Source organism: Arctopsyche grandis, chromosome 4, assembly GCF_051622035.1.
Source record: "Arctopsyche grandis isolate Sample6627 chromosome 4, ASM5162203v2, whole genome shotgun sequence".
In the NCBI taxonomy this organism is placed as follows: domain Eukaryota; kingdom Metazoa; phylum Arthropoda; class Insecta; order Trichoptera; family Hydropsychidae; genus Arctopsyche; species Arctopsyche grandis.
The window spans coordinates 8,488,710-8,515,323 of record NC_135358.1 but is presented as its reverse complement, the minus strand read 5'-3'; the positions used below and the strand labels follow the sequence as shown (position 1 = coordinate 8,515,323).

The following is a 26,614-nucleotide window of genomic DNA, read 5'->3' as shown; positions in this document are numbered from 1 at the left end:
TACAAATTTAAATGTATATGAAATTTCATAGATATAAGCAGTGGTGTAGTGCTAAATAAAAAAGAACAAGGTCGGTGTTTAATTTTTACGACTCATCCCCCCCCCCCGCTTTTTTCCTTATTAAAAAAAAGTTGTATCCTAATATTGGTAGTTCAAATATTTATAAAAAAAAATCAAATAATAATTAACAAATATACTTGTTGAAATTATGATGTATTTTCTTATATTTTGTAAAAACTTCCATAATGCATCCTCTTCAACATCTTTGATTTTGCAAAACCCGTGTTTGTGTGTCAACAGCAACATTTCCTTTTAGCAATGTTTAAACCATGTACATACATATGTATACATATGTCAAAAAACTATCAAATTTTAACATGTGAATTTAGAGATGACTATTCATTTAAGCTGAGTTCCCTCAGTTTATCTATCCTCAAATGCTTATGGTCAATAGTTCAAAGCATGTTTTCTTTCGAAGTTTTGAGTGGTTTTAGATTAAAAAAATTCAATAAAGTTCATTAAACGTCTTTTAAGTTTTGAATGTGCTCAGATTACTATTCGATTGTGGTCATCGAGTGTTACAACGAGAGTCTGCTCACATTATTTGAAATACAAAATTTTAGTCAAAATATTTTTTAATTGTATTCGAAAAACAATGTTTATATCAATCAAAGTGCCAGGGCGGCGATTTGGCTCAAAAAGAAGTACCAGGGCGGCGACCTGCCCCGACTACACCACTGGATATAAATGTCTTCAATCAATTACATATTTGAAAAAATACGTGCAGTTTTTAATTAACGGTAACGTCTACCGAATGACACATTTCAAAATATGTACAAAATTCACAATGTTTCAGTTTAAAATTTGTTTCGGAAAGATGATATCTTACTCATACCTGTAAGATGGGACAGAAAATAATTGCGATATATATGTATTATTTGATTGCAAGAACTAAAAGAAACAAAACAGAAACGCGATGTCGATATGAACAGGAAAAACATACTTCTTCTACTCGTTCAAACTTGAATGTTGACAGTTGTTCGTATCACGTACAGTCAGTCACACACAGTGCATAAAAGCGTCAACATTTCCAATTTAACAAATCTTTATTTTAATTAGTACGGAAAGAAGGAAATAAAAATAAAAAAATGCACAAAGGAAATGGCAAAATGAATCAATAACGTAAATGGTATACTTTTCCGCACTCACTCACCACACTCACAAAAAAATATAGTTTTTCCCCTTTGCACAAACGGAAGCAACAAAAACGTTGCCTCTGGGTGTACACGACCTCAATCCCTCAACATCATAACTCAAATTATTAAACACACAAACGAAAATGCTACGTTAACGACAAAAACATTTTTATATCACGAAGATGTATGTATATTTTATTAAATCTATTCGACAGGTTGTCTCAAGTCTACTAGAAAAAATACGTGTATATTGAATTGCGAAAATCTATTATATTAGCTGCACTTAGCTTGAGAAAAGACAATATACATTTTTTTACCAATGCGAATCTAGAAACAAAATACGAAGCCTTGAGATAAAAACACTATAAAATAAGATCAGTGGGTCCCCTGCGAAACATTAACTCTCGTAAAATGAACTCTTCGTTTCTATGTATGTATGTACAATGTATACACTTGTCTCGTCGTATGTACATATGTATGTATATGTCACAGTGAAAATATATATTTTCACTGACGTTTCAGTGAAATCATAACCAGTTACATTTTCAGGGTTGGTTTTATTCATTTAAAATTAGATTTGTAGGGTTGGTATTATTTAAGGGTTAGGGTAGGTTAGGTTAAGTAAGGGTTGGCTCTATTCATTTAATATTGGGTTGTTAGGGCTAAATGTAAAGAGTTAAACGTTGTAAACTCATTGTTTGATACATTTTCACTGCTTGAATTGGTGGAAATACATTTTCACTTGAAATATGCTTTCACTGTAACATATGTATGTACATATATACAAATTTGAAATCACATACATACATACGTACATTCAATAAGACAGTGTTGATAAAAAGGTAGTTAGTTGGTCAATTTGGTAGGAACCGTTTCAACAAATAAAACAAATCGACAAATTTTGATAAATCAGACTTAGATGCTGCCTCTTAATTGTCCGAGAAAGCAGGAGAGAAAAAAAAATTAAAACGTGTTCAGTGATCGATTCCGAGTTCGAATCAGTCGAAATCGAATTATCGTTACTACATACATATGTAGATAAAGTAAAAATGATTGACAATAGTGAACCAGCATCGTTTCCGCCGGTCACTGCTGATAATTAAAGGGTGGATAGAGAGCGTGCTTTTTCCAGGAATCACGGAGTTTGGGGTCTATTCACAAAGCTAGAGTGCAAAAAAAAGGTTCGGCGAACCTTTAACAAAGGTTCATCATAAAAATGAACAATGCACAACGAACAATAAACAAAGAACGGCACGCTTCCGGTCCTACCTCTACTGATAATTAGTCACCGGAGCCTGAGGGGGCCGTGTATTGTTCAAAGGTTGTAAATGCATTGTTAAAGGTTTGCCGAACAATGGATAGCACTGTGACTATCCTACCTCTACTGATAATAAACGATCGACTCAAAATCACAAATATCCAAATATAAGATGCTTGTAGGTGTCAGCATCTACTTCCACTTGTCAAAAGAAGGGAGATAGCTGACATCTCAACAATTTTGAACATCCTTAACGGCTCCATCGACTGTCCTCAATTATTGAGCAGACTATCATTGCGTGTGCCAAATAGAATGACTAGATGTAATGAGCTCCTTTACATACCTAATACTTTTTCTAATTATGGAAGAAGCTCATTCATCTGGCGTGCAAGCTCCACCGTCAACACACTAATTTTAACAATTTCTATGTTTGACTTATTTAATATTAATGCTATACAAGCTAGAGTGATTATTGCAAATTTGTTTTTAAATAATTAATTTTATTGAAAATTTACGATTGTGATTATGAATTTTTATTTTGATGTATTTATTTTGTCTTTTTGTTTTTTGTTATATATTATATTATTTTTATTATTTCATAATTTTTATCATATTATTATTCTTATTATTTTGATATTTTTATTATACTGTTATTTCTATTTTTTTTCTTTTTGTTTTCTCTAACTATCTTACTCTATTATCATTTTTGTTTCTTATTTTAAATGTTTGAGCTTTTCTTTTTTTTACCTATATGTGAAAATTATTAATGGTTTACTTAACATAATTATGTTTTTTTTACTATCAATCTATGTAACTTTATAAACTGTAAATTTTCCAAATAAATAAATAAATAAATAACCAGCAGCACCACAGAAATACTTAAAATCATACAACATATGATCCTCTTCAATCGAGGTCAAACCAGGACTCGAACCTGGTAAATCTCAGTCCCTAGCAACATACGTTAACCAAATACATATACTATTACGGAGTCAATGCGAAAATATTTTGACACGGAGGCGAATAGTGGGAGGAGGAGGGGCGGGGGGGGGGAGGCGATACGAAGAAGCGGCAACCGGCAACCGGCAACTGGCAACTTACCGGCAACCGTAGTGGCAGCACGTTACACGACATGTGAACAGACGCAGTCGGCGACATTCTCGCGGACGCGCCATCAGGCCGAGCAGAGTTCACGTTGTGCAGATAAGACAGGCGTTATCGTGGAGCGGGGATCGGGCGGACACGATGGCGGACGCGTCGCCCCATCAGCCGGAGCCCGGGGGCCCCGACGCCAAGGTGACCCCCGCAATCCGGAGGCCACCGACTGACGGTGACGCTGCCTCCCCCGGTCGATAAAGGTTGGGGAGGACTGCCGAGGCCCTGCCAGCCTGCCTGCCCTGCCCTGCCCTGCCCTACTATCTACCTAAAAACGAGAGGGCAGCCAAACTGTCACTATGGGAATACACATACCAGACGGTCGTCGTCGTCCTCGTGAATTTCTGTTACGTACTGCCTGACATTTTTCATTTCGGTGATATTATATTGCCCGTTTACATACATACATACATACATACATACATAGTGAGAAGGACTCTTTTGAGTCATAAATGTTATTTTTTCAATGGATTCACTAATAAAGTAATAATGAAAACCTATAAAGCACATTTTATAAGATACTAGCAGAACCCAATCTCAATCTTCACACGCGGTTGAGATTCGCGAAGAGTTACGTCTGGACGGTATTACTACACGGATGTGAGACGTGGACTCTGAAAACCAAGATGATCAGCCGCATTAAAGCTTTTGAGATGTGGGTCTATAGGCGTATGCTGAAGATTCCGTGGACCAAAAAGATATTAAACGAAGCTGTCCTCGGCATGATGGGGAGAGGCAGGGAACTTGTTTCTGTCATCAAGCGGAGAAAGATGGAGTACCTCGGACACATGATACGGGGTCCAAAATACGAATTGATAACCATGGGGAAAATAGAAGGAAAAAAATGGATTGGCAGGAAAAAGATATCTTGGTTTCGAAACATGCGCATGTGGACCGATATGAGCGCCGAAGAGCTGTTCCGAGCCGCTGAAGACCGATGCGGATATATTCAAATAATCGACGAGGTGGTCGCCAACGTCCGGATGCGGACAAGGCATTAACAAGAAGAAGAAGCAGAACCCGGCATGCGTTGCAATGCCTGAATAAGGCATGCAATTCCCGTTCCCGTTTCGAGTGATGGTTGGAGCTCAACGCCGTGGAGTAAAGTCTCTTCATCGCCGTGTCGTCATAAAGCAACCTGTTAACGTGGTTGCCAACAAACACATTTCCTTGACTACACAATGGCGCTTCATACTTTCGCGTCGGTGAAATCGTAATTACGAATATTATTATTAAGAGGTTTTTTTTCACAGTAATCTTCCCGGACATGCATACAACAAATTCCATCGTAACCGCGCAAAATGGCAAAGTTTCAAAACGATCGGAAGAATGTAGGATATCCAATCCAAATGTTGTTAAACGAACGAGCGACGGCAAACATAGAAGAGTCTTGTAATAAAAAAAGGCCCATCTTATTTTTTAATTCTTTTAAAATATAGCTGCCAGTCTGCAATGACCGTAATGATATTGAAAAAAAAATCTACCAGAAGAACGTATATTTAATTACTTTAAAGAAAAATGTTGATTTTCTGTATATGTATATGTAAATAGAGCAGTGTATGTATGTACAAAATGATCGGATAAATGCACTCAAGAGGGCCGCACTCTCGAGACTCCCGATAAATTAGAATTTCACGAAACTGCGCCATTCCGATTCAGTGCAATTCCGTGCATTCTTCCTGTTACCAATCTACATATACATATGTAGCTGGACAACCGTCCCGTTCTCTGACGAAAGGGTATCTAAAAACTGTATTTGCTAGGGGAGGGGGAGGGGGACCTCATGTTGAGGACTTTATGGGTCGACTCCTTTGAAGCCGGTTTAATAACACAATGTAGGAAGAAGTTTTGCCTAATAAAACTATCTTAAACCCTCAATCTCGCTAAACTTTCTTTGTACAATACAAAAGCAAACTTATAAAAATCAGTAACAGTATATTGCTATAGTTCATTGATCGATAATGAATGATCTCCAAAATATATGTAAATACCGACACTTACATTTTCTAAAAAACAGATCAACGATGGATACGAAGTACAAATTAGATGTAGATAATATTTAGTTCATATTTAAAATAGACAATGCCAGGTAAATAGTAAAATCTAAGTAAGTTGGAATCATTATACTAATTATTTATCGGTCATATAACGTCCGAAATTATCTCGACACATTGTACTGAGAAGACACGAGAAGAAGATGATTCAGTCTGTAAACGTATCGCGACGGCCTCGTTTTATATTAATTTTACATGCATATTCAGCTACTTAAATATACTACGACGAAGATCGAAAGATTTATTTCATCCATATTCCAAATACGAAGGGCATGGCTTATATGAGGCCGAGAGAGACGACTTGATTTTGAGGAAAATTTTAAAGAGTTGACTCACAAAGGGACCCCAAAAAATAAAAACGGCTCTGTCCTTGTTCGTCTTGTGAGAGACTCCGATAGAGTATTCTCAATAAACAGTAATTTGAAACCTTTATCACCACTAAACATATTACTAATCTTCAAAGAACTCAAACATAACAATTTCATGAAATAATTACATACATTTTCGTACTCTCTGACAGTTGAAAATTCTATCCTCGTAATAGTTTCTTCCAATTCATAAACAAAGTTGATTGTTTGGCCTTTCGGTATAAAATATTGACAGAATTATTGTCAATATTTCAACAGTCAATATGATATCGTCTAGCACGTGCCTATAATGGAAGTTTTGACTTGCATAACACACATGAGCACAGAACACAAATACGAACAGGCACCTACTTGCCGATGTTCTATAGGTAGAATCCAGGTGACTACTTACTACTCTATAAGTACGAATGTATGAATAAAACATTACGTATTATTTACACTTACATCCCTTGTATGAAACATATTGTCAATTACACAAGTATTAGCATTGACGTATGTGGAGACTTCTATTTTGTACAAAGAAAAAAATCACAATATCAAGACGTCAACAACTGAAAGGTTTTTATGCATCGGAAGGCGTTAACAACGCGAGCGGAGCGTTATCGATGTCAAGGTGAAAACAAATCAAAGGTTATCTATAGTCTGAAGAACAACTCTCGATGGAGTTGTCCAAATTTACCACTCGCCAAAAGGTCATCTAGGTCTCGATCGATGGATCCAAAGACGAAGAATGCGAATTGAGACGCAATTTGTACGAGGTATTTGATCATGAATTAAAATACGCAAGTCGTTAGCAGTTAGACATCGCAACTAAAATAAGTTAAAATGTCTTTCTATAAACATTTTTTATGATTCACAGGTGAGATAGCTATCTTTAGACAAATGTAGCAATTGGTATCATCATTTTCGCACCTAATAAAGTAACGCTTAGTTTATCTCGAGGAGTGCTGTGCAGTATCTTGAACCTAGATTGATAATGTTATCGATTTGAAAGAAAAAAAATATGACGAATCACATTGCGAGTGGATGATGTCAAAGCTAATGCTTACCATGATTAATTTGGCTGTAAGCTGATATTGTCAACAGCGTACCTTCGACATTGACGCAACCTCGAGTCCGGCGTGTTGAGTTATCTTGACGATGACGATGCTAAGTACTGAAGTTCACTTCGCCTCTGACATTTCTTTGTTTTAAACTAGTGCAAGTAAATATAATACATACATCGTGAACGCTGAGAATACGGAATGATAGCGAAAGTAACGTCAATCAAACCTGCCGGTCTGCCCACTTGAGGACACGCCATGAGTCGGGTTCTGCTTTTTAATCGATTTTTAAGTTTTTTCCAGCATCGCAGACGATTTCTGGTGCATCAGCTACACCCACGCAAATTCGCCGTTTGCAAACGATGAATGCGTGAGCAACGTCTGGTTTAATGATACTGAATAAGGGCAGTGGCTTATCTGAGCGTGCAATTTAAATAAAAATAACCCGCCAGATACAAAACATCAAAGAAGCACTTAACACCGCCACCTACCAATAATAAATAGATATATAATAATAATGGGCTAGTTTTAATGATTTTTTTTTTACTTCAACAACACCGCCAATATTTTACATAGTAAATTGCACAAAAAAGATTTTGAACATAAATTGGTTCCTTTACCCATACAACCGATCAGGGTAGCCGAGAGGGAGGGGGGGGGGGGAAAGCTGGGGTTAAAGTTCCAGGGCCCGGACTACTTGAGGGGCCTCGTGTTGGAGACGTTCGACTGATCGAAATTGAAATTTTATTTTATTCTACATAAAAATACATATATGTATTTCTTTAATGCTAAATGTTTATTATTTTTCGATCCGCGCATTCTTAGTGTTCATGTGAAATCGTACCTGTTATATCATACTTTCTTATTCTTTATTTACTTTCATATTCTTATTTTTTTTTGGTTTATCATAGGGTATGAAATTATTTTTCCAGCGGTCCTGCATCCGATTGATCAATTCAATGTGAAATCTATACATTTTCTTTCTTCCGTGTCATCCAACATTATCCGGTATATAACGCACTGAAGATGAATCAATCTAGAATGAAGGGTTTCAACATTGAAATTGTGCGACCCTTTTCATAGCCCTGTTCCGGAAAGGGGACTCCCTTAACACGGCATGCACCCTGCCCTATCCCCCCACCCATAACGACATAGATTCTCCGATCTTTCCACTATTCCAAAGGCTGAAAGTGAGTTTGGCGCCACTGCGACATATAACATTTTTATCTTTCGATTCTTGCCCAATGATAGCATTGAACAAGTTCCGCTACGATAACTCGACTAGATTACGTCATGAAGTTTTTAATCTTCGTCGGCAGTCATACACGATTGTAATTATGCATAACAACGCTTATTATCACCCGAAAAATTGGGAGCGAAAGAAGCACGTGTTTTAATTACATACAGCCGCGATAATTCCCAGACGAGCGAGCGCATTCGAAAATTAAGGTTTCCGACGACGTTTTCAAAGTGGAATTCTGCAGCCGGCACTAGAGAATGTGGACGAGGTTAATCGAGTTGTTTTGAAAAGTCGAGTGGTGATAACACGAGGTTCGACTAAACATGGACGGGACCGAAAAGGAAGGTCGCGGACGACGATGGCGCCGAGAATTCGACTGTTTTGGAGAGCGTCGCAACTCGCAACACCTTGTTCCAAGTCAATGGGGATTCGTTTGGCACGGAGACACGGCGCCGATGCTGCAACGACTTCTGGCAAGTTGGCACATGGCAGCGCCGGCGCATCTGCCGTATCGGTCGACGTTGGTGCTGCTGCTGACGCTGACGCTGGTGCTGCTGACCTCCAGCACTCGCCCACGCTCGTCTGACTCACGTGTGTCCTCACATCGTCGAAGACTTCCAACATTTCAATATAACCACAATCCCTTTTCCTCTCCTGCCAAACTACAATGAGACAGCCCACACCCAGTCGATGCTCATTTACAAACGATGTCCATCGAGATTGCAAAAAACATGCATTTTTAAATTTTATATTATCAATTCATACACACATATATAGTATTGCTCTAATATAAATACATACATATGTAGTTGTTGTCCAAGTTGAGCCACTTTCATTAGTATGAGTATATGTAAATCTACGACAAAGTATAATCGCCGAGTCTGTTGTGGTTTAGATAGGGAGAAAAAAAGGTCATCTATGAATGTGGAATTAGATTAGACTCTAGTCTACAAAAGAATATGACTTGAACTGTAAAATCACAGTTTATTTAAGGACACATGAATTATGTATATACACATATATTTTTCTTTTTATAGCTTTTTCTTACACCAATGTTTTGTCCGTTGATATTGACATAAATTGTATGTATAATATGTATTACATAATTTCTATATAGTTATTATTTTGTTTCTTTTTCGTTTTTGACCATTGTAGCGCAATGGTCCAAACTTAAATAAAATAAAAACTAAACTAAAAATTTAACTAAAATAAAAAATAAAATAAATAAATTCCAACGGGTGGTTTCGGAAAAAGAATTGATACATGTATTTAAATATGTATAATAATAATAATAATAAACAACAACAATTGTCGGAATCGGAATCAGGAATCGTTATAGAGAATCGGAACTGAAATCGGTATCGGGAATCGGAACTGAAATATGTAGGTATCGGGAATTAGAACTGAAACCGGAATCAGGTATCCGAACTGAAACCAGAATTGGTGATCGATATCGTGGTCATAGAAAATAAGATTTTTCGATGACGTCACGGATTTACGAACGAAAATGCCAAAACTTTTAAACTTACAAAGTCTCTTTCGAAATTATATACATATTATTATATTAGATATAGCCATATAACAATAGTTTATGGAAGTCGACTTTATTTATTTGATTCATTTTTCGATTGTGACACTCTTCGCGGATGAATTAAAGCATCGACACCACTAAATCTAATTCTTGGACAATTTTTGTTACTTTGCTTATTCCACTCTATAAGTATAAATTACACAACAAAATAAATATATAGTTTGTAGGAAAGCGGCGCTAAATCTGCAGCCCGTGGGGTAACATGGAGCTCTTTTCTGGAAAAGCTACGGGCCGAAATATGTAAATACGTTAAGTGCGAGTATAAGATATAACATTAAGACATAAAATAATTAGCCAAATGCGCAATATAATAATCGCTCAGAAAAAACACATAATTTTTATTTAGTAAAACAAAAATGGTGCGTGGCGTAATATGGATAACTTCCAAAATTCTACATATGTATACGTATGTATGTACATATATGTATATTTATATTGATATTTGGTTAAGAAAGGTTGAGTGAAACTGCTATACAGAAATTAAAGGAAATACAAAAATAAAACTCTAATAAGTACAATTCCAAAAGATTCCACATATTGTGTGTATGTACTACGTATATGTAATATGGTACCTGCAGTGTGACTTTTGAGTTTGTGATTAGTTAGATATCGAAATTAAGTCACAGCCTTCAAAAAGCATTTGTAATAATTGAATAATGCGAACAATTAAGATAAGACGCCTCGGCGTGATAATAAATCCGCAAAGAAAAACGGATATCAAAACAAAATGCGCAATCTTCCAGCTGTCGAAAATGCGTTTTGCATTGCGAACGAAAAGGATGATAAATCACACGGATCAATAATATGGGTCAAGAATCTCTCTCTGTCTCTCTCATCGGATACAGTGACGATCCGAAAGACTGATGCGATGACCTTCCATATTTAGATATACGAAACGCATTGAAGTGTCAAAACGGACGGCGAATCTATGTATTTCGTCCAAATACGGACGGCGAATTATTCACAGCAAAGAACGTACATAGAAACAAAACAGGAAAAAACATTAAAACAACATTCGATAATAAAGTGCCGCAGTCGAGTATCATAAAACAATGAGTCGGTTGAAACTCGACAGCCACCGAACAAGTGCAACGACTGCCGTTGATTCGCTCTTCGACAATAATTCGAATTAGACCGACTTCAAACAATGTCAACAGTGTCACCGTACTCGACACCTACAAAACGTAATAATCTCTGTAGCAGGTCTTTACATCCAGAAGAATTTTAAAAGGACAGCATGAATGTATGTATTTAGATTGCTTGAAATGGACCTCATATTATTAAGTTTGTTTGAATATTTCGACCCACTGCTTTGGAAACCACTGTTGTAGAGAGCATGAAAATGGAAAGAACATGAGAGCAGGAAAATTGGGGAGACCTACATACATATATATGTATGTACTTGACCCAATAATTGAAACAATTTATATATTATATTTGGAATTTATGATACAACACGCCGTACAATGAGTTCTACCTAATGTAAGATATAAAATAAAAAAAGTCCTCTTAATTGTAATAGTGAGTGAAACGTAAAGGAGGTTTGTAAGAAAATGATAAAATATTTTGACAGTAGAAATGTTAAAAAATGTTGAACTTCAATATTCTTATTACTTCCCCCTACCCCCTAATCTGAAGTTTCATTACCGATGGCGATGAAACTTAAAGGAGTTATTGTGTGTATGTCCGCGATGGTTTCGAACGAAACGGGAATAACGGGAATGAGTGGAATTGCAACGCAATAATTTCAAATGTTTTCGCGTCGCCACCTGCGTTATTAGGGTAAAATAACCAAAAAACTGAATAATTTCAAATGTGCCTGCGTTTTTCCGCTGTTAAACGCTGGATTTAACTCGGGAACGGGAATTGCATGCGTTATTATGGCATTGCAACGCATGCCGGGTATAGTAGCTAGTATAAAATAAAATATAATTGTTAAATTAATAAAAAAATATATATTGAGTCATTGAAATTCATAATTTTGTATATCGATATTGAATTGCATGTTCGAAAAAGTCACGCTGCATCTTTAAATGAAAAAAAAATTGCGGAACATCAATCACTGTTATTAATAAAATTTGATAAAATTAGCAATACAAAAAAAAAATGATTCACAAATTTGCACCGGTCGAAATATTACTCATGCAGCTTGGATCCTTTTTGCAGAAATATGTACATATGTATGTATGTAGATGGAAATGTCAACGCTGAGCTCACTGCCCAACGCTGGGTGCTCGATCGCTAGCTCGCCGACCATATCGACAGATGGTTTCAAGATTTTTTTTAAATTTTCATTCAAGATTGTAAAAACGAAACGTCACGCGCATTGGAGTTGAAATTGTTGGCTGAAAACTGGACCGCATTGAAATAACCCAGAGCTAAAGCGGCGGCGGACTCGGTTGGAATATGATGGACAAAGCGAGCAGCTCGATGGCCAGCCACTAGCGAGTTGGCACGGCGAGTTCGTTGGCGTGATGTCTCACGCCACTTGGACGGCATATCAGTGAACGCAACATGTCGACACAATAATGGTCCTCCTCGGCGGCCCCAACGTTGATAAGACAAAGATGTTAACAACGTGCCGATAAGCCGGAATGCCAGCCGAGGCGCGCACAGACCAGCTAACAGCTAGCTCTTGCGTGTTGACACAATGCGAAACAGTCGCGCGCCGTCGCAAAAGTAACCTTTGTTCTATCAAACGCGACCTTTGTCGACCATATTGTACGTATGTATGTATGTACTCGTCATTTACAATATACATATACATACAAACATATCTGTGCTGAAATGCAATCTTCGGGCTTAGTATGAATTTCAAACTACATACTATTGAAACGTCGACACTGTCGATGAAGAGGTCCCATTGCCTTTTTACAAGGCTTTGACTCTCTATCTTCGAGAGGAATTATTGCCATTTCTTTGGAGTATTAAAGGGAAGAATCAACAACCCTTCGATTTTATTGGAATTTAAATTTTCGGCGCCTGAATGCGGTAGAGCTTTACGTCATCGTTTACTTTTCCAACCTATTCCTGCGAAAACATCTGCTTTCAATAACTCGTCTCTTGTAAAGGCTATCCGGTTCCTTAATGTCATTGATGAGCATTTGGACCTGTTCAATTGTCATGTTGATGAGCTGGTTAGTTTCTTGAGATTCAACACGAGACTATTTGAATGAGATGAATGATTGGAATTTTTATTGTTTTTATTTTCTTTCTTTTGTTTTTAAAACTGGTGTGACGCTTTGGGGCAACCTGTCAGGTCACACTGGTTATTTTATTGTTATTATTATTATAAATAATAAATTAAATAAATATCAATCCTCTCCCCAACTTAGCACTAGCTGTACATATGTTTCATTTTCATACATTACGTGTATTCATTTTCATTTTCATTTTAATGCATTATATGTATGTGTAAAAGTTATTATTGAAGCATATATAATATATCTCAACTGCGAAACGAACTCAGTTGAACAGTTGATTGAATGAATCACATAAGAAACAATAACGTCGTTGTAAGAATATTTTTTGTGATAAAGATAAAAAAAAAACAATTATTTTGTTCATTCTGTAAAGTAGTATCGGATCCCAATTCTAATGAGAACCAGAAAGAAGAATAATATATTTTCTTAGAAAGATACGATAGTGATTTGGACTAGAAGACTTGTGCAGCTTTCAAGAACCGCTGTCAACAAAGTCAAAGTATATCCAAAGTGTCAAAGAATAAACAATGCTCTAAAAACACATTTTATAAAAAATACAGAAATATTTCTTTTTAAAACGGCAATATACAGTACGGAACGAGGCTGTCGTGACAATCTCTCTATTTTTGCAGCACAACCTTATTTACGTGTGCGCAAATAGGATGCAAAAGGACTAAGTGACGTTATACCGAGTCCCCTTGTATCCTGCTCGCGCACACTTATGTGTGTTATAAGGCTGTGCGATAAAACCAGGGATATTTTCACGGCAAGCCACTGCTACAGACATACATATATTTATGTACATATTCTTTAGAATAGGATTTGCCTTCTTTTAAAATTATTTAGACAAAACATAGAAGAGGCTTGTAATAAAAAGTAGCATGAAAGTGAAAAAAATTGAAAGTTATGTAACTCAAAAGTTACTCAAATCATACCAGGAAGTGATCCCGCATCATTTCGACTACCACACAACAATATAAGAAAGGTTCCCTTATTATATATCTAGTATATCAAGCATGCCACACAATTAATATGGACTCCTCCGACAAAAGTTTTAAAGCAAATTTGAGCCGAGTTTATGTATGTGTACGGCGATGGGCAAAACCGACAAATGCTACCAGTGAGTCACAGAGTCAACTATCACCGGTCAGACTGCTACAGAATGCATTAGAATTATTAACCAAATCAACGTGTCCCGAGCAGCATGGAAGGCCGCAAAGAGTGCCAACGAGCATATCCCACAAAACTATTATACAAAAATATGTAAATGTACTTTCCCGACAGGAACAGGCCACTATCATCGTCCCATATATGTATGTACATACACACGTTCATATGTATGTATGTACATATGTATATACCTACGCGACCTATGAAACGAAAGCTTATCTAATCCAACGACGAAACCTCTCCAAAAACAGTGCACGGCGAAGCACAAAGTCGAAGACACTCTAAACTCGATTTAAATCGATTTATAAGTATTCTTGTTTTTGAAACGCGTGCAATAATTGCCAGTGATCACCAAACTACGTACCTACATATATTTAAAACCGCAAGCAATCAACACGTGCACACAAACCCAACGAAGGAAACTCATTACTCACGACATGTAAGCATCTTTCTATAATTGGACGTAGTTCTGCAAAAAGGGCCCAGGAGTACATACATAAGTTTTACCAAACGGATTATTTTTCACGTACTATACGTATAAACGTGTTTATTACGATTATATTTCACCATCGAAAACTATTCAAATAAAATTAGCCAGCAGCATAGCTTGGTCGTTAAGCTTCTGCTTAGCACCGAGAGGCACCGGGTTCGATCCCATGAGCTGACCTCGATTGAAAAGAATTTTTCTGAGTTATCTGTAGTGTTGCTGGTCAGACTTGGATATTTGTGACTCCAGGTCGATCGTTTCCTATCAGAGTTTGCCAATTTCTCTGGTTTCATTGTTGAAACGGTTCCCGATTAAAATTGGTTAAAAATTCTTCCTACCTACTATGTCACCACTGTTTGAGTATGATTAATCTACAATTCGTAGATGTCTCATTAATTTGCGAGTTTTCAGTAAATGCTGCATTGTTTGTAATTGGCCAGGAAGGCGCATTGGGGTTACCTGTAAGGCAGTGCTACTCAAACTATGGTCCGCGGCCCAGTACTGGTCCGTGTACCGGCGGTAGCCGGTCCATGCACAAAGAAGTAAATAAAAAATTAAAACAATAGCTTATTATAACGTACATATATATTAATTAATTTGGAAGATAAACTAATTGATCTGACTATAAATGAAGAATTAAAAAAGTGTTATGAAACCACAACTTCACTTGCGTCCTTTTAGATCAAATTGAAAGCAGAATTCTTCTCAGATATTTAAGAATATGCACTGAAACTCTCTTACCTTTACGAGACTGGTTTCTCAACCATTAGTTTAATACAGACAAAATTTCGTAATAGTGTAAATATTCATGATCCATTATGTGTGGAATTAATTGTGTTCGATAAAACCACGACTGGATAAGTTATCTAATAACAAACAAGCTCATGTCTCATTAGTTTTTTTTTCATTTTCATTTTTCATCTTTTTATAAGTACATATATGATATATAGATATTGTACTTCTTTGAATTCAACAAAATAAATTTCACTACTTATATTTAATATTTGTTATATGAACAAATTTTCACTCATATTCATATATAACTTTTTTTATTTAAAAATATGATGCTGGTCCGTGAGAATTACTGAAAAATATATGCTGGTCCGCCAACTGAAAAAGTTTGAGTAGCACTGCTGTAAGGCCTTCCTGGTATATATGTACATACATATGTATGTAAAAAAATTAAAATAAAAATTTAATTTAATAAAATGTTTACCATTACATAGATATGCCATGTTTAAGCGGTTTATATTACAAATACCGAGCGAAGCCTGTTAAAAACACTAGTTAAATATATTTAAAAGGTATTTGAAAAAATTCGACCGCGTGCGGATCGATCACAGGACCGACGCATTTATTTTATTTTATTTTTATTTGATAGCTTAATATGCCAACACCCATGCGATGATATTTCATCGGGTACAACACTAGTTATGTAATAATTTCAATGATATTCAAACATGTACAAGCCAGTGGTGACAGCAACTCTAATATTTTTAAAATACAATACGAAAACTCATGTTCTCTTCACTACATACATATGTACATATGTATATACATATAGATACATGTTCACATTTGGCACGTTCCTGTATACTTCAACGTTAATTGGTAATTCACAACGATTGACCTTATGGGCACACCTGACATGTGCACATTAGAATCGAGAACGATCCGACGCGACGGACAGAAGGAGGCTGGACGTGTGTGAAACCGTTCTAATGAATATGTTAAACGTGGCGAGAGAGTCATCCTCGAAAGCAGTCTTCCGACGACTCGGGGACAAAATGGGTCACGTTTATGATCAATGCGACTAAACGAATTTTGCGGATCATTACAGCGACAGTCGCGTCACCTTTATTGTACGGACGGGACCGTAGGAGAGTGTCGAGTCAGAGGGACAGGGATCGATTTTAGTCCGTTTCAACAATGTGACCGGTGTGTGGTCGCCACGGGCAGCAAGGATTGGGACCAAGGCCGATGCTGGGGGGGAGGGGGGGGGTGCCCATTCTTGTCTTCTCATGAGTAGGTGTCCGGCTTGGGAGAGACCCCAAATAGCGGCGACGACCGAAAGACACCTGCGCAATCGCTAAAACTTACCTGTAAAACTTGTCGTTTGCCGATGGGCTTTCTCACACTCACCACTCTCACTGGGCTCTGCAACGCGCGCATGCGACCACACTAAAAAGATTAAACGAGACGACACAATGTCAATTGTTGGCATTATGCGTTTAAAAAATGTTTTGATCGACCTTGATGAGTCAGAAGTCAGAACACATGCTAGGATTTAGAATTTCAGAATGTGAATAATAATAAGTGAGATCAAACAAGACCCAAATCTACAATGTGTGCACCTTTATACATTAAATTTAACGTTTGTTTAAAGACGAAGCCAGTACGAAGTATATAAATTTAAATGCGGAGTCAGCAAAAGAAGTGTCATCATCGAATTATCAACCAATAGCTAATAATGTAAACGGACTAAATTGTGTTATTATATACTCAAATGTAATTTGAAGATGGGGATAGATTTATGAGTAATATACATATGTACATACATACATACACACATACATAAACATACCAGGGCTGTGGGAGTCGGAGTCGTGGAGTCGGAATGAGAGTCGCAAATAATTCGAGCAACTCCAACTGAGCTTTCGCGTTTAAATCGCATTACTTAATTATGTATTATTATCATTTACAGCCATTCACGACCCACTGCTGGATGAAGGCTTCTCCAATACGTTTCCACTCGTTTCTGTTTTGCGCAATTCTCATCCATCTCCCCTCAAACATTTTCCTTATTTCGTCTACCCACCTTCATTGCAATCTTCCTTTTATCCTTTTTCAATTTTTTATACAGAACTTTTTTTGTCCACCTTTCGTCCATTCTTCTAGCAACGTGACCCGCCCAATGCCATTTCAATCTCTTCACTCTCTCCACTATATCCACTAACCTTGTCATGCTTCTCACCCATATATTCCACTTCCTATCTTTTCTCGTTATGTTGAGAATACAGCGATCCATACTTCTGTAAGTGTATTGGACTCTTTGTAGCATCTTGGCGTTCAATTTTAATATTTAATTACTAACTATAAATGACTCATCAATACCCAAAGTACATATACATATATGCTGATTTGAGACACAGTGTTTCTATCTTTGTCTTTGAGGGTGGGGTTATATTTTGCCAATGATACAGATAACGAATTTTTTTATGATTAAAATAAAGGTTTATTGACCATTGGCCGTTCTAAAACACCAGTTTTCATAGCCGATTTAAATGTCGATTGTAATCAACCTAAGGTTGCTCTGAGCTATCGAACGCATACAGAAAATTTGAAATAATCAGTTGACCCATTTAAAATTAATAGCACTTTCCACAGAATGGAAGCCAAAATTTAACGACTTTGCACGTTGTGAATAGAAGAAAAGTCGAAGAAAAAAAAAGTGCTATTTTTAAAAGATCATCGGCAACGTCTTAAAAGTTGGAAAAGGGGGGTATAATTTAGTAGGTCTCGCTGAAAGATTCTACGATCTGCATACATAATGTATCGAAAATTGAAAAACAAAATTATTGACGAAATTGTGGAATAAGTGGACGCACAATCTATTGTTCGAAGAGTGCAAGGTCGACACCGTCATCAATCACGTATGATTTAATAAACACTGATAATTCGTTTGCACATGCCTCGGTTCACTTTTATCGTCCGATCCTTCGCATGTGACCGTCGCAACGAATTTACCATAAAGTCGAGATAATGCATTCAAACACACAAACACACGCGCGTGTGGATCGGAATCGAATCGAACACAAAAATAATCGAGACGGAAAGATCGATTCGAAAAAATCTACAAACGTCTATGTACAATGAACGTATGCAGGCATTTTATCTCGTGGATGTTGCAAGAAAAAGATAACGCACGACTGCTTCTTTTTCCCTCTTGCAGCTACATACATATGTACATACAGCATAAAATAAAAGGAAAAAAATCAGCTCGCCAACACAAACGAGAAGAGCGCTGTGTGGCAAACTGAGGTCACTCCAAGATCGAGTGTTTGTGGCGAAGAAACGTCACCAAGAGGCCACCATCAGGCGCCAAATCGATTCGGAAGGTTGACGATAATGATAAAAAAATTGTAAACAGGCGACGTGATAAGAAGACGATTGCGCGAAACCGCTCCGAAGAGGGATAACACGACAATGTAGACCACGATCTTTTCATTTGTACAAAATGCAAAATATTTACGTAGTTTTGACCGTTGAAATCAACCAATATGAATGTTGTTTTGTTCACTATTACATTTTATAAGTGCATATTATGTCAAAGAATATTATCTATGAAAAGTTTAGATTTATTCAAAAGTTCAAATCTAAGTCGACGTATTGTACTTTTACCTTAATCGGATGATTAATCGAAGATTTGGCTTTTTTGGCACAGTCATTTTCATTGGCCACCTCGAACGAAACGTACTATTATGTATATATATACATATAGTTATTAAATTTGCGGTTTTCCTTATTCCGTTTTCGCAGGAAGGATGCAATTCGTTTCCAATTTTCTCATTCAAACTATGTATGTACAAGTTCGCCATGCAATTAAAAAAGATTTTCATTATATATGTACCTTGAAAATACAATTTCGAATGAAAAAAATTCGACAGTGTAAAGTTCAACCCAGTTGTGTACAAGCAATGAAAAGCGTTAGAAGGATTCCGAATATTTTTTTATGAGTTTTGTTTTTGACGACTCGGTCCAAAACATATTTTATATCTTACCACATTTTCTATTTATATTTACAAATGTTTTCAGGTTGCTTTTACAAACAATAATACATTTTAAAGCGACACAACTTCTTATACAATGAAAAATGCGAAACCATAGCAAGGCGCAACCAATTAAAAGGCAGTTCTTTCGAGATTTTATTTTTTATTTTTAATCAACTCGTTTAATTACTTCGTTAATATTCACCAGCAAAATAGCTCAATTGTTAGCGTACAATATCAACAACTGAGGGGTCACGTGTTCGAGCCCTGATCCAGTGATGCTGGCCAGACCTTGAATATACATATGTGACTCCAGGCCAATTATTTCCTATCAGAGTTAGCCAATATAACTGATTTATTTATCGAAACGGATCCTAACAAAATGACCACCTACCCTCATTTATCGCCATTATTTGGATTTAATTTCAAATTTATTTATAATAATACATTTATATATACAGTACATATGTATGTATTTATAAAGTTGGCCATACGTTTCGACTTGGGGCAATTCCGTAATGACAAAAACAGGGTAAATATAAATATTAAAAAAAATAATTCGAATTGTCAATTTAAATTACTTGATCAAGTACAATGTAAATATTTTTTGACGAAGAATTTTGTGAGGGTTTACATACATACATACATAGTATATCAGCAGAAGCCAAGAAAATAGTCGCATTTAAAATCGTCGTAAATCTGATATTATCTCTGAATAGAGCAAGAATGATGGGTGAGCTTGATGACTTATCATCATAATTATCATCATCTACAGCCATTCACAATCCACAACACCCTTCCATTCGACTCTGTTTTGAGCAACGGATGTCAAAGTTATGCGAAAAAAAAAGGAATTTGTAATATAAACGAAATTATTGCAAATTCCATTGATACTTATAAAGCAAATATGTAATTAATGAGTGTTTATAAAAAAACATACTGCGGTTGTGAATCAAATATGCATAGTTGACTGTTGATTTGAACGATGTTCACCAAGAGAGTGGAAAATTCTTGAATGAATCTTTGTAAAACGGCAACACTGGCATTTTGATTTCCACATGAAATCCTATACTAGGGTGTATATATGTAGCTTTACGTTTAAATATAGCGGGCGAATACTTCGGTTCCGATAAATGGAATGGTAAATCCAAATAGTATGCTTAAATAGTAGATGTGACGAAGATTGAGGGGCGCTGGCGTGCTGTTGAAAGATCTCGACTCGAGATCGTCGTCTAAAAACAAAGATGGTGGTTTGGAACCGTCGAGGAATGTTCGTCCTATGTATATTTCTTGGAGAGCGCGCGTGCGCCTGCAAGTGTGTGCGTGTTATCAGAGAACTGTCACTATTGTAGAGAACGTCAGGCTCACCTGTCTCTCCATCCGCCCCCACTCACCTCGGTGGCAGACGCTCGAGCGCGCCCCCATCCGAGAAGGGGGCGCGGGCGGCATGGTCTGCGCCCCCGCAGCCACACAACCCCAACAACGCCTACGCCCCACATTCGCACTCCATTGAACATTGGCTATCGAACGAAAACAAATGAATTGCCGTATTTCGAATAAACAACGCACCGTTTATAGTATTAAACAAATGAATAGCGAAACAAAAAAAAATACAAATTTTTTATATTAACAATCAACCAAACACATAATATATTTCGAATAATATAATAAACATACTGAAGAAAATCTAAATTCTTTCATGCCTCACATAAACCGCTTACCATATCTTATCTGAGAAAATTCTCAATCGAGCGACACCTACTCAACAGTTCGTTCTATTCAAAAGTTTCCTTTCTGTAAGGATCGCAAACACGACGCGAAAGAATATATAGAATTATTTATTTTAAATACGTGTCAATTCCAGCGTAAAAATATGCATTGGAATAATTGTTTAATTCCATCATCGTGTTTCGATAATTAATGGCCAAATAGTGAACGCGTTCGAAGAAAACATCGAAGAACATATGTACATACATAGTATGCAGAAATACTTCTGTGACGTCATTGATTATCGAAACAGTTCAAGGAAGCCAGTTAGTTATCTAACATTCTAACAGATTAACAGTTTCAATCAGTGGTCACGAGTTGTTTTTCCTTATATTTTGAATTTTAATATACCACGTAAAGAACAAGCTTTGATTCGATATGTTATATTAAAAATCTACAATGTTACGAATCAAGAGTTAGTTGTCGACTACTGATTTAGAATATATGTACATATGTATGTGTGTATGTACGACCGGAAAAACCACACTACATTTTCCGGCACCGGTGCGCCACAATTTGACGCAGCATCGCATTGGCGCAATGGATTTTCGTCTTTATTCTATAATAAAAAAAATAAACAATATATGTATGTATATACTTAGAATCAACAGCTTTGATGATTACAGGTATATAAAAGATATAAAAAAATAAATACACACACACATTTTTTCTAGATCATGAAAACGTGATTGGAGTTGGAATCAGTCAAAATATCGAGTTCGAATTTTCGCATGATCACAAAACTTCATCTATTGCTACTACGTACATACATAGATAAAGTAAAAATACTTTTGAATTGAACGCTAGTCCTTTCAAAGCATGTGAAGCAAAACATACGTAGGCAATACGCAGATTACCTAAACACAATCTGCTTTATGTATATACATAGATCGTCGACTTCTTTAGTTAATATTATGTATTAGATGTATTATTTATAAAAATTGTAAATAGGTTTTTGAACTCTTTTTCCTATTACGCTGTACATTAACATTAGATTAATATAATACTATGATTACTAACAAAATAAAATAAAATTGTAAAATAGAAATTTAAATATATATAAGATGTAAATATTGCGAACATGATTTAGTAATAATAAAAAGCATTAAAAAATCAAAATCAAATACATAGGCAATTGTGAATAATTCCTTGTTTTGTACACGTCAATAAATCCGAAGCCGGATAATTTACACCATCGTGAAAAACGCCGCGCCAAATCGTGGGTAGCTCTTCGAAAAAAAAAACCCAGCTTGTAAACATGCACAGTATCATGCCGCGCCAAATCTCGGGCAAGCAACAACTCCTCCAAGAAACGCAAAATTCTGTGCGTAGACCCAAAACGGTCATGGGTGGACAGAATCAGCGGACAGAACTGACATCGATCGGAAGCTTACCTTCATGGCTGAGACGAGGCGCGGCTTGGCACAGAGCGGAGAAGACCAACAACTGCTGGCGTAATCGAGCGCGACGTGCGTGCCCGGGCGCCGTGTCTCATCAGGACAATGACGAGTAATTAAGAGAGCGGCGACGACGACAATGACGATGGTGGCCCCCGAAGCGACTGGTGTGGCATGGCGGTGGCGAGCGACAAGAAGCACCACTGCGGCTATTCTTGCGGTCGTCCAACGAAAGACTCGGCCCAGAAGGTCTGCTGACTGCGCAGACCGTTGCGGCCGACTGCACCACCACCAACGCAACTCGCATTATCAAAAATGCCAACTCGAGGTCGCCCATCCAGACACACACTCACTGCAGAGCCGCGCGCCGCCACTTCCACCATTTTATTTCACAGGATTTATAATAATAAGGGCCGCACTCTTTTTGCACGCATACTCGATTTCAACGTCGGAAACGTAGCCGGAAGGGCACCAGAGAAAGACCCCGCTTTACGCACCGGGGCGGCGACGTTAAGTGAAAATCAACCTATAAGCCAGAAACCTTTACATTGCGCTAAAAACCAGGAACGGATCAAAATTTAAAGACTGCGACTTTAGTGAGATGGACTTTACTTACGTATAAAATTAATAGTAATAAAAGTAATAACGATTTCAATATATAAACTAGGCTTCGCTCAGTATTTGTAATATAAACAGCTTAAACATTGCGAATCTAATAGTAAATATTCATTTGTTTTTTTTGTTATTAAATTTATTTGAATCGAAAAAACTATATATTCAACCAATCGAATCGTTGTAGAAACTGTCTTGTTTTCGATTTCCAACCAACTTACAAAGTCTCTTTCGAAAATATATATCTATAATATAATCACTAAAAATTGACATGTAGCCCAATTTATTGAATTATTTGTAATGAAATAGGTGTACATACATAAAAAGTAAGTGCATTCATAGTGTGTGTGTATGAATTTTGTACACAAATAAATAAATTTAATAAAAAAATGAGAGTAAAAATGAAAAAAAACGTATGAGACAATTGGTTTTGACCAAAAACAATCAATATTTTTGTGTATCAATCAATTATGATTTTTTATAATGGGATTATTAAATTTAAATTTATTAATAGATTTACTTCAATAAAATTGGAGACTCTAGTTGACACCGTAATACTTTTAAAGCCCGCTTTAAAGGTCAATGAATTTGACCCTTAAAGGCCTCAACATGAAGCCAACCCCCTTCCCCCCCCCAACGAATACAGTCTGAGAGACCTGAGAGACCGTAATACTATTAAATAAAGAAAATAATAAAAAAGAGTCGGAGTCAGCTGATTTTTTATTACGACTCGATTGAAATGCTCCGACTCCACAGCCCCGCTAAAAAACTACAAAATATGCCATTGTATCACACGGCTAGGGCAAATTTGTATTGCAAAGGTTGCTATTATGATAGGATGATTGAAGACGATGATTTATTTGGTATGTATAGAGTTTAAATTCTACATACGAAAGTTGTGTTTTTTGGGGATGCAACTTTTACAAAATTAAATTTGCAAATGATACCATCAATGACAGGAATACGTGAAGATTATCTAGAAATTTAATCACCTGTGTTAAGAATTTTACGTTGTTATTAAACTTTCAAACAGGTGTATTCAAATTAGTGGATTCGAATTCAAATTTGACGAATTTGTAGATCGTAAAAGTATAAAAAATAAAATATATACGATACATAAAATGTCATGAATTTGCTATGAAGAGTAGATAAAAAGCTTTGTGAGAAGTGTGTGAGCTTTCAGGCATGTCATAGCAGTGACGTCACCGCGACCATATGAGCGTTCCACACCTTAATGAGTTGTTAGCCACGATTTGTATCTAATTCTGAAAAGTCTTTAAAAGAAGTTCTTTTACGAGAACACCGCCGTGTATAATTTGTTGGCAAGAGCTGATAAGATTTTAGAGTCCAAAGGTTACTTCTTTCAGATACATATGTACTGTTGTATAAATAAAACCAAAGTTTGTGAGCGCGTCGCTAACACTCATTCCACATCCAAAGAGAGTGAATTCAAAACATTGTCAGTATTATCTAACGCAATCAATTATCAAAAAAAAAAAAAACTCCAATTACGCACTCGATGAAACTTGCAGACGAGTTGAGTTCGCGGTATCAGAACGGCGCCATTTCGATAAAGCGCATCATACAACTCTTCACCTAGTTTGATTAAGCGCAATATATCAATCCGGACGAGTCACTATCTCGACGCCACAATCGTCGCGAGCAGAACTTAAAAAAATCGCCATTTTATCCGACTCATAACAATTTCTTTCAGAAAATCTCGAGATAGTGAAAACAAATCGCAGATAAGGCGATCTAAAGTCGATACAATTACACAAAAGAAGACGATCGTCAGTGACCCTAATTTCGACTAATGAACGACATATCACGACAAAGGAATGCACGGAAGATTTATCGCGGCCGCTTTTCTTTCCGCAGACAAACAAGATGGCGGCGCGGTAGATTGTACGCGGAAAATTCAAAAGAAAACTCGCTTAAGAAAAGCGTAGCTAAACGGCGCGCTATTTAATTCGAAAAGTGGTAATGGGACTTTTTGATTTGTCATTATGATTTAATCCAAGATGAAAACAAATGTCTTAGAATGTACATATTGTAGCGATGTTTTGATTCGGCCAGCCGGTCTGCATTGTGTGTACGTATGTATGTAGTTGTGCAGGACGATTTGACGCGTCTTGAAGGACGTCAACGCAGTGGTTGTCAAAGCGGCGTGGCCAAATCTGCACAGTTTAAAAATAGCAGCTGGGGTGGGTGAGGGTGAGGGGAGGTGCGGGAAGTGACAGGGGGGTGTCGACCTACCTCTGCGAAGACAGCAACGGCCGGCAGCGGCTGCGGCGGTCGCTATCGATCTGGCGAATGGCGATGGCGTGTAGTCAGCAGCGTGGAGTGGTGGAGTGGTGCGAGTGGTGGAGTGGTGCGAGTGGTGCGGTGGTATGGAACGGAGTGGAGTGGTACGGAGTGAAGTGTTGTCGTGTGGTGCGGTGCGGTGCGCTCCCGTTGGCGCGCGCTGCTGCACTGGTGGCAAAAGTGGGCACCCGCCTTCAGCCGAGCCGGAGGACCCGCCGGGATGGGGCGCGGTCTCTCCCTGCGCCCCTACGCCCCTCCCGAGCCCTCCCCCGCACACCCGCCCTCTCCTGCCGACCACCCCGTCCCGGCCATCACCGTCTGCACGGGAAAACGCCTACACCATTCTTACGCCAACGTCTGTTACATCGCCGCACCGCACCACCCCGCACCCACCGCACATCTACCACCCCTTTTTTCTTGGAGCTCTGTTCTACAAAGGCAGAACTTCAACGGTCGGAAATACCTCTCTTTAAATTTCCTGACCTTTAAATTCTAGATAAGATTCGTCATAAGAACTGCATTCAGAAGCGAACATAAATACTTTTTTTTTTTTACCTATTACGAAAAATCAGTGGCGCTTAACCCTTTGAGTGCTGACGTCTTTTCTGTTGAAAGCCCGCCACGCTGAAAATTTCCAACTAGAATTATTTAGAAATTCAATAGAAAGCAGGTATAACAATATGGCAAAGTATGAAAACGATCGGATAAGAGATAAGATATATAAAAAATGACCACTAACACGAAAACCATGTTTTATTTTATTTTATTTGACATATATACCAGGAAGGCCTTACAGGTAAATCCCAATGCGCCTTCCTGGCCAATTACAAATACAAATGCAGCATTTTTATTATAAGTCGTTGAATTGCGAGACACTGAAAAAACTTGCAAATTAACGAGACATCTATGAATTGTACATAAATTTTTATTGTACATCAATCAAATTTCAAATAGTGGTGACATAGTAGGTAGGAAGGATTTTTAGCCAATTTTTTTTTTC

The 26,614-nt window shown here is 37.2% G+C and overlaps 1 protein-coding gene across 1 annotated transcript in view; it reads right to left on the bottom strand.

Annotated features, from left to right (window-relative positions):
* Nucleotides 1-23,015, bottom strand: part of LOC143910341 (uncharacterized) — a 49,886-nt gene extending 26,871 nt beyond the window's left edge. The window contains exon 1 of the mRNA XM_077428771.1: nt 22,696-23,015. Coding sequence (XP_077284897.1) covers nt 22,696-22,701 — 6 coding nt within the window. The 5' untranslated portion in view covers nt 22,702-23,015. The remainder of the gene's footprint in view (nt 1-22,695) is intronic.
* Between the last annotated feature and the right edge of the window lie 3,599 nt (nt 23,016-26,614).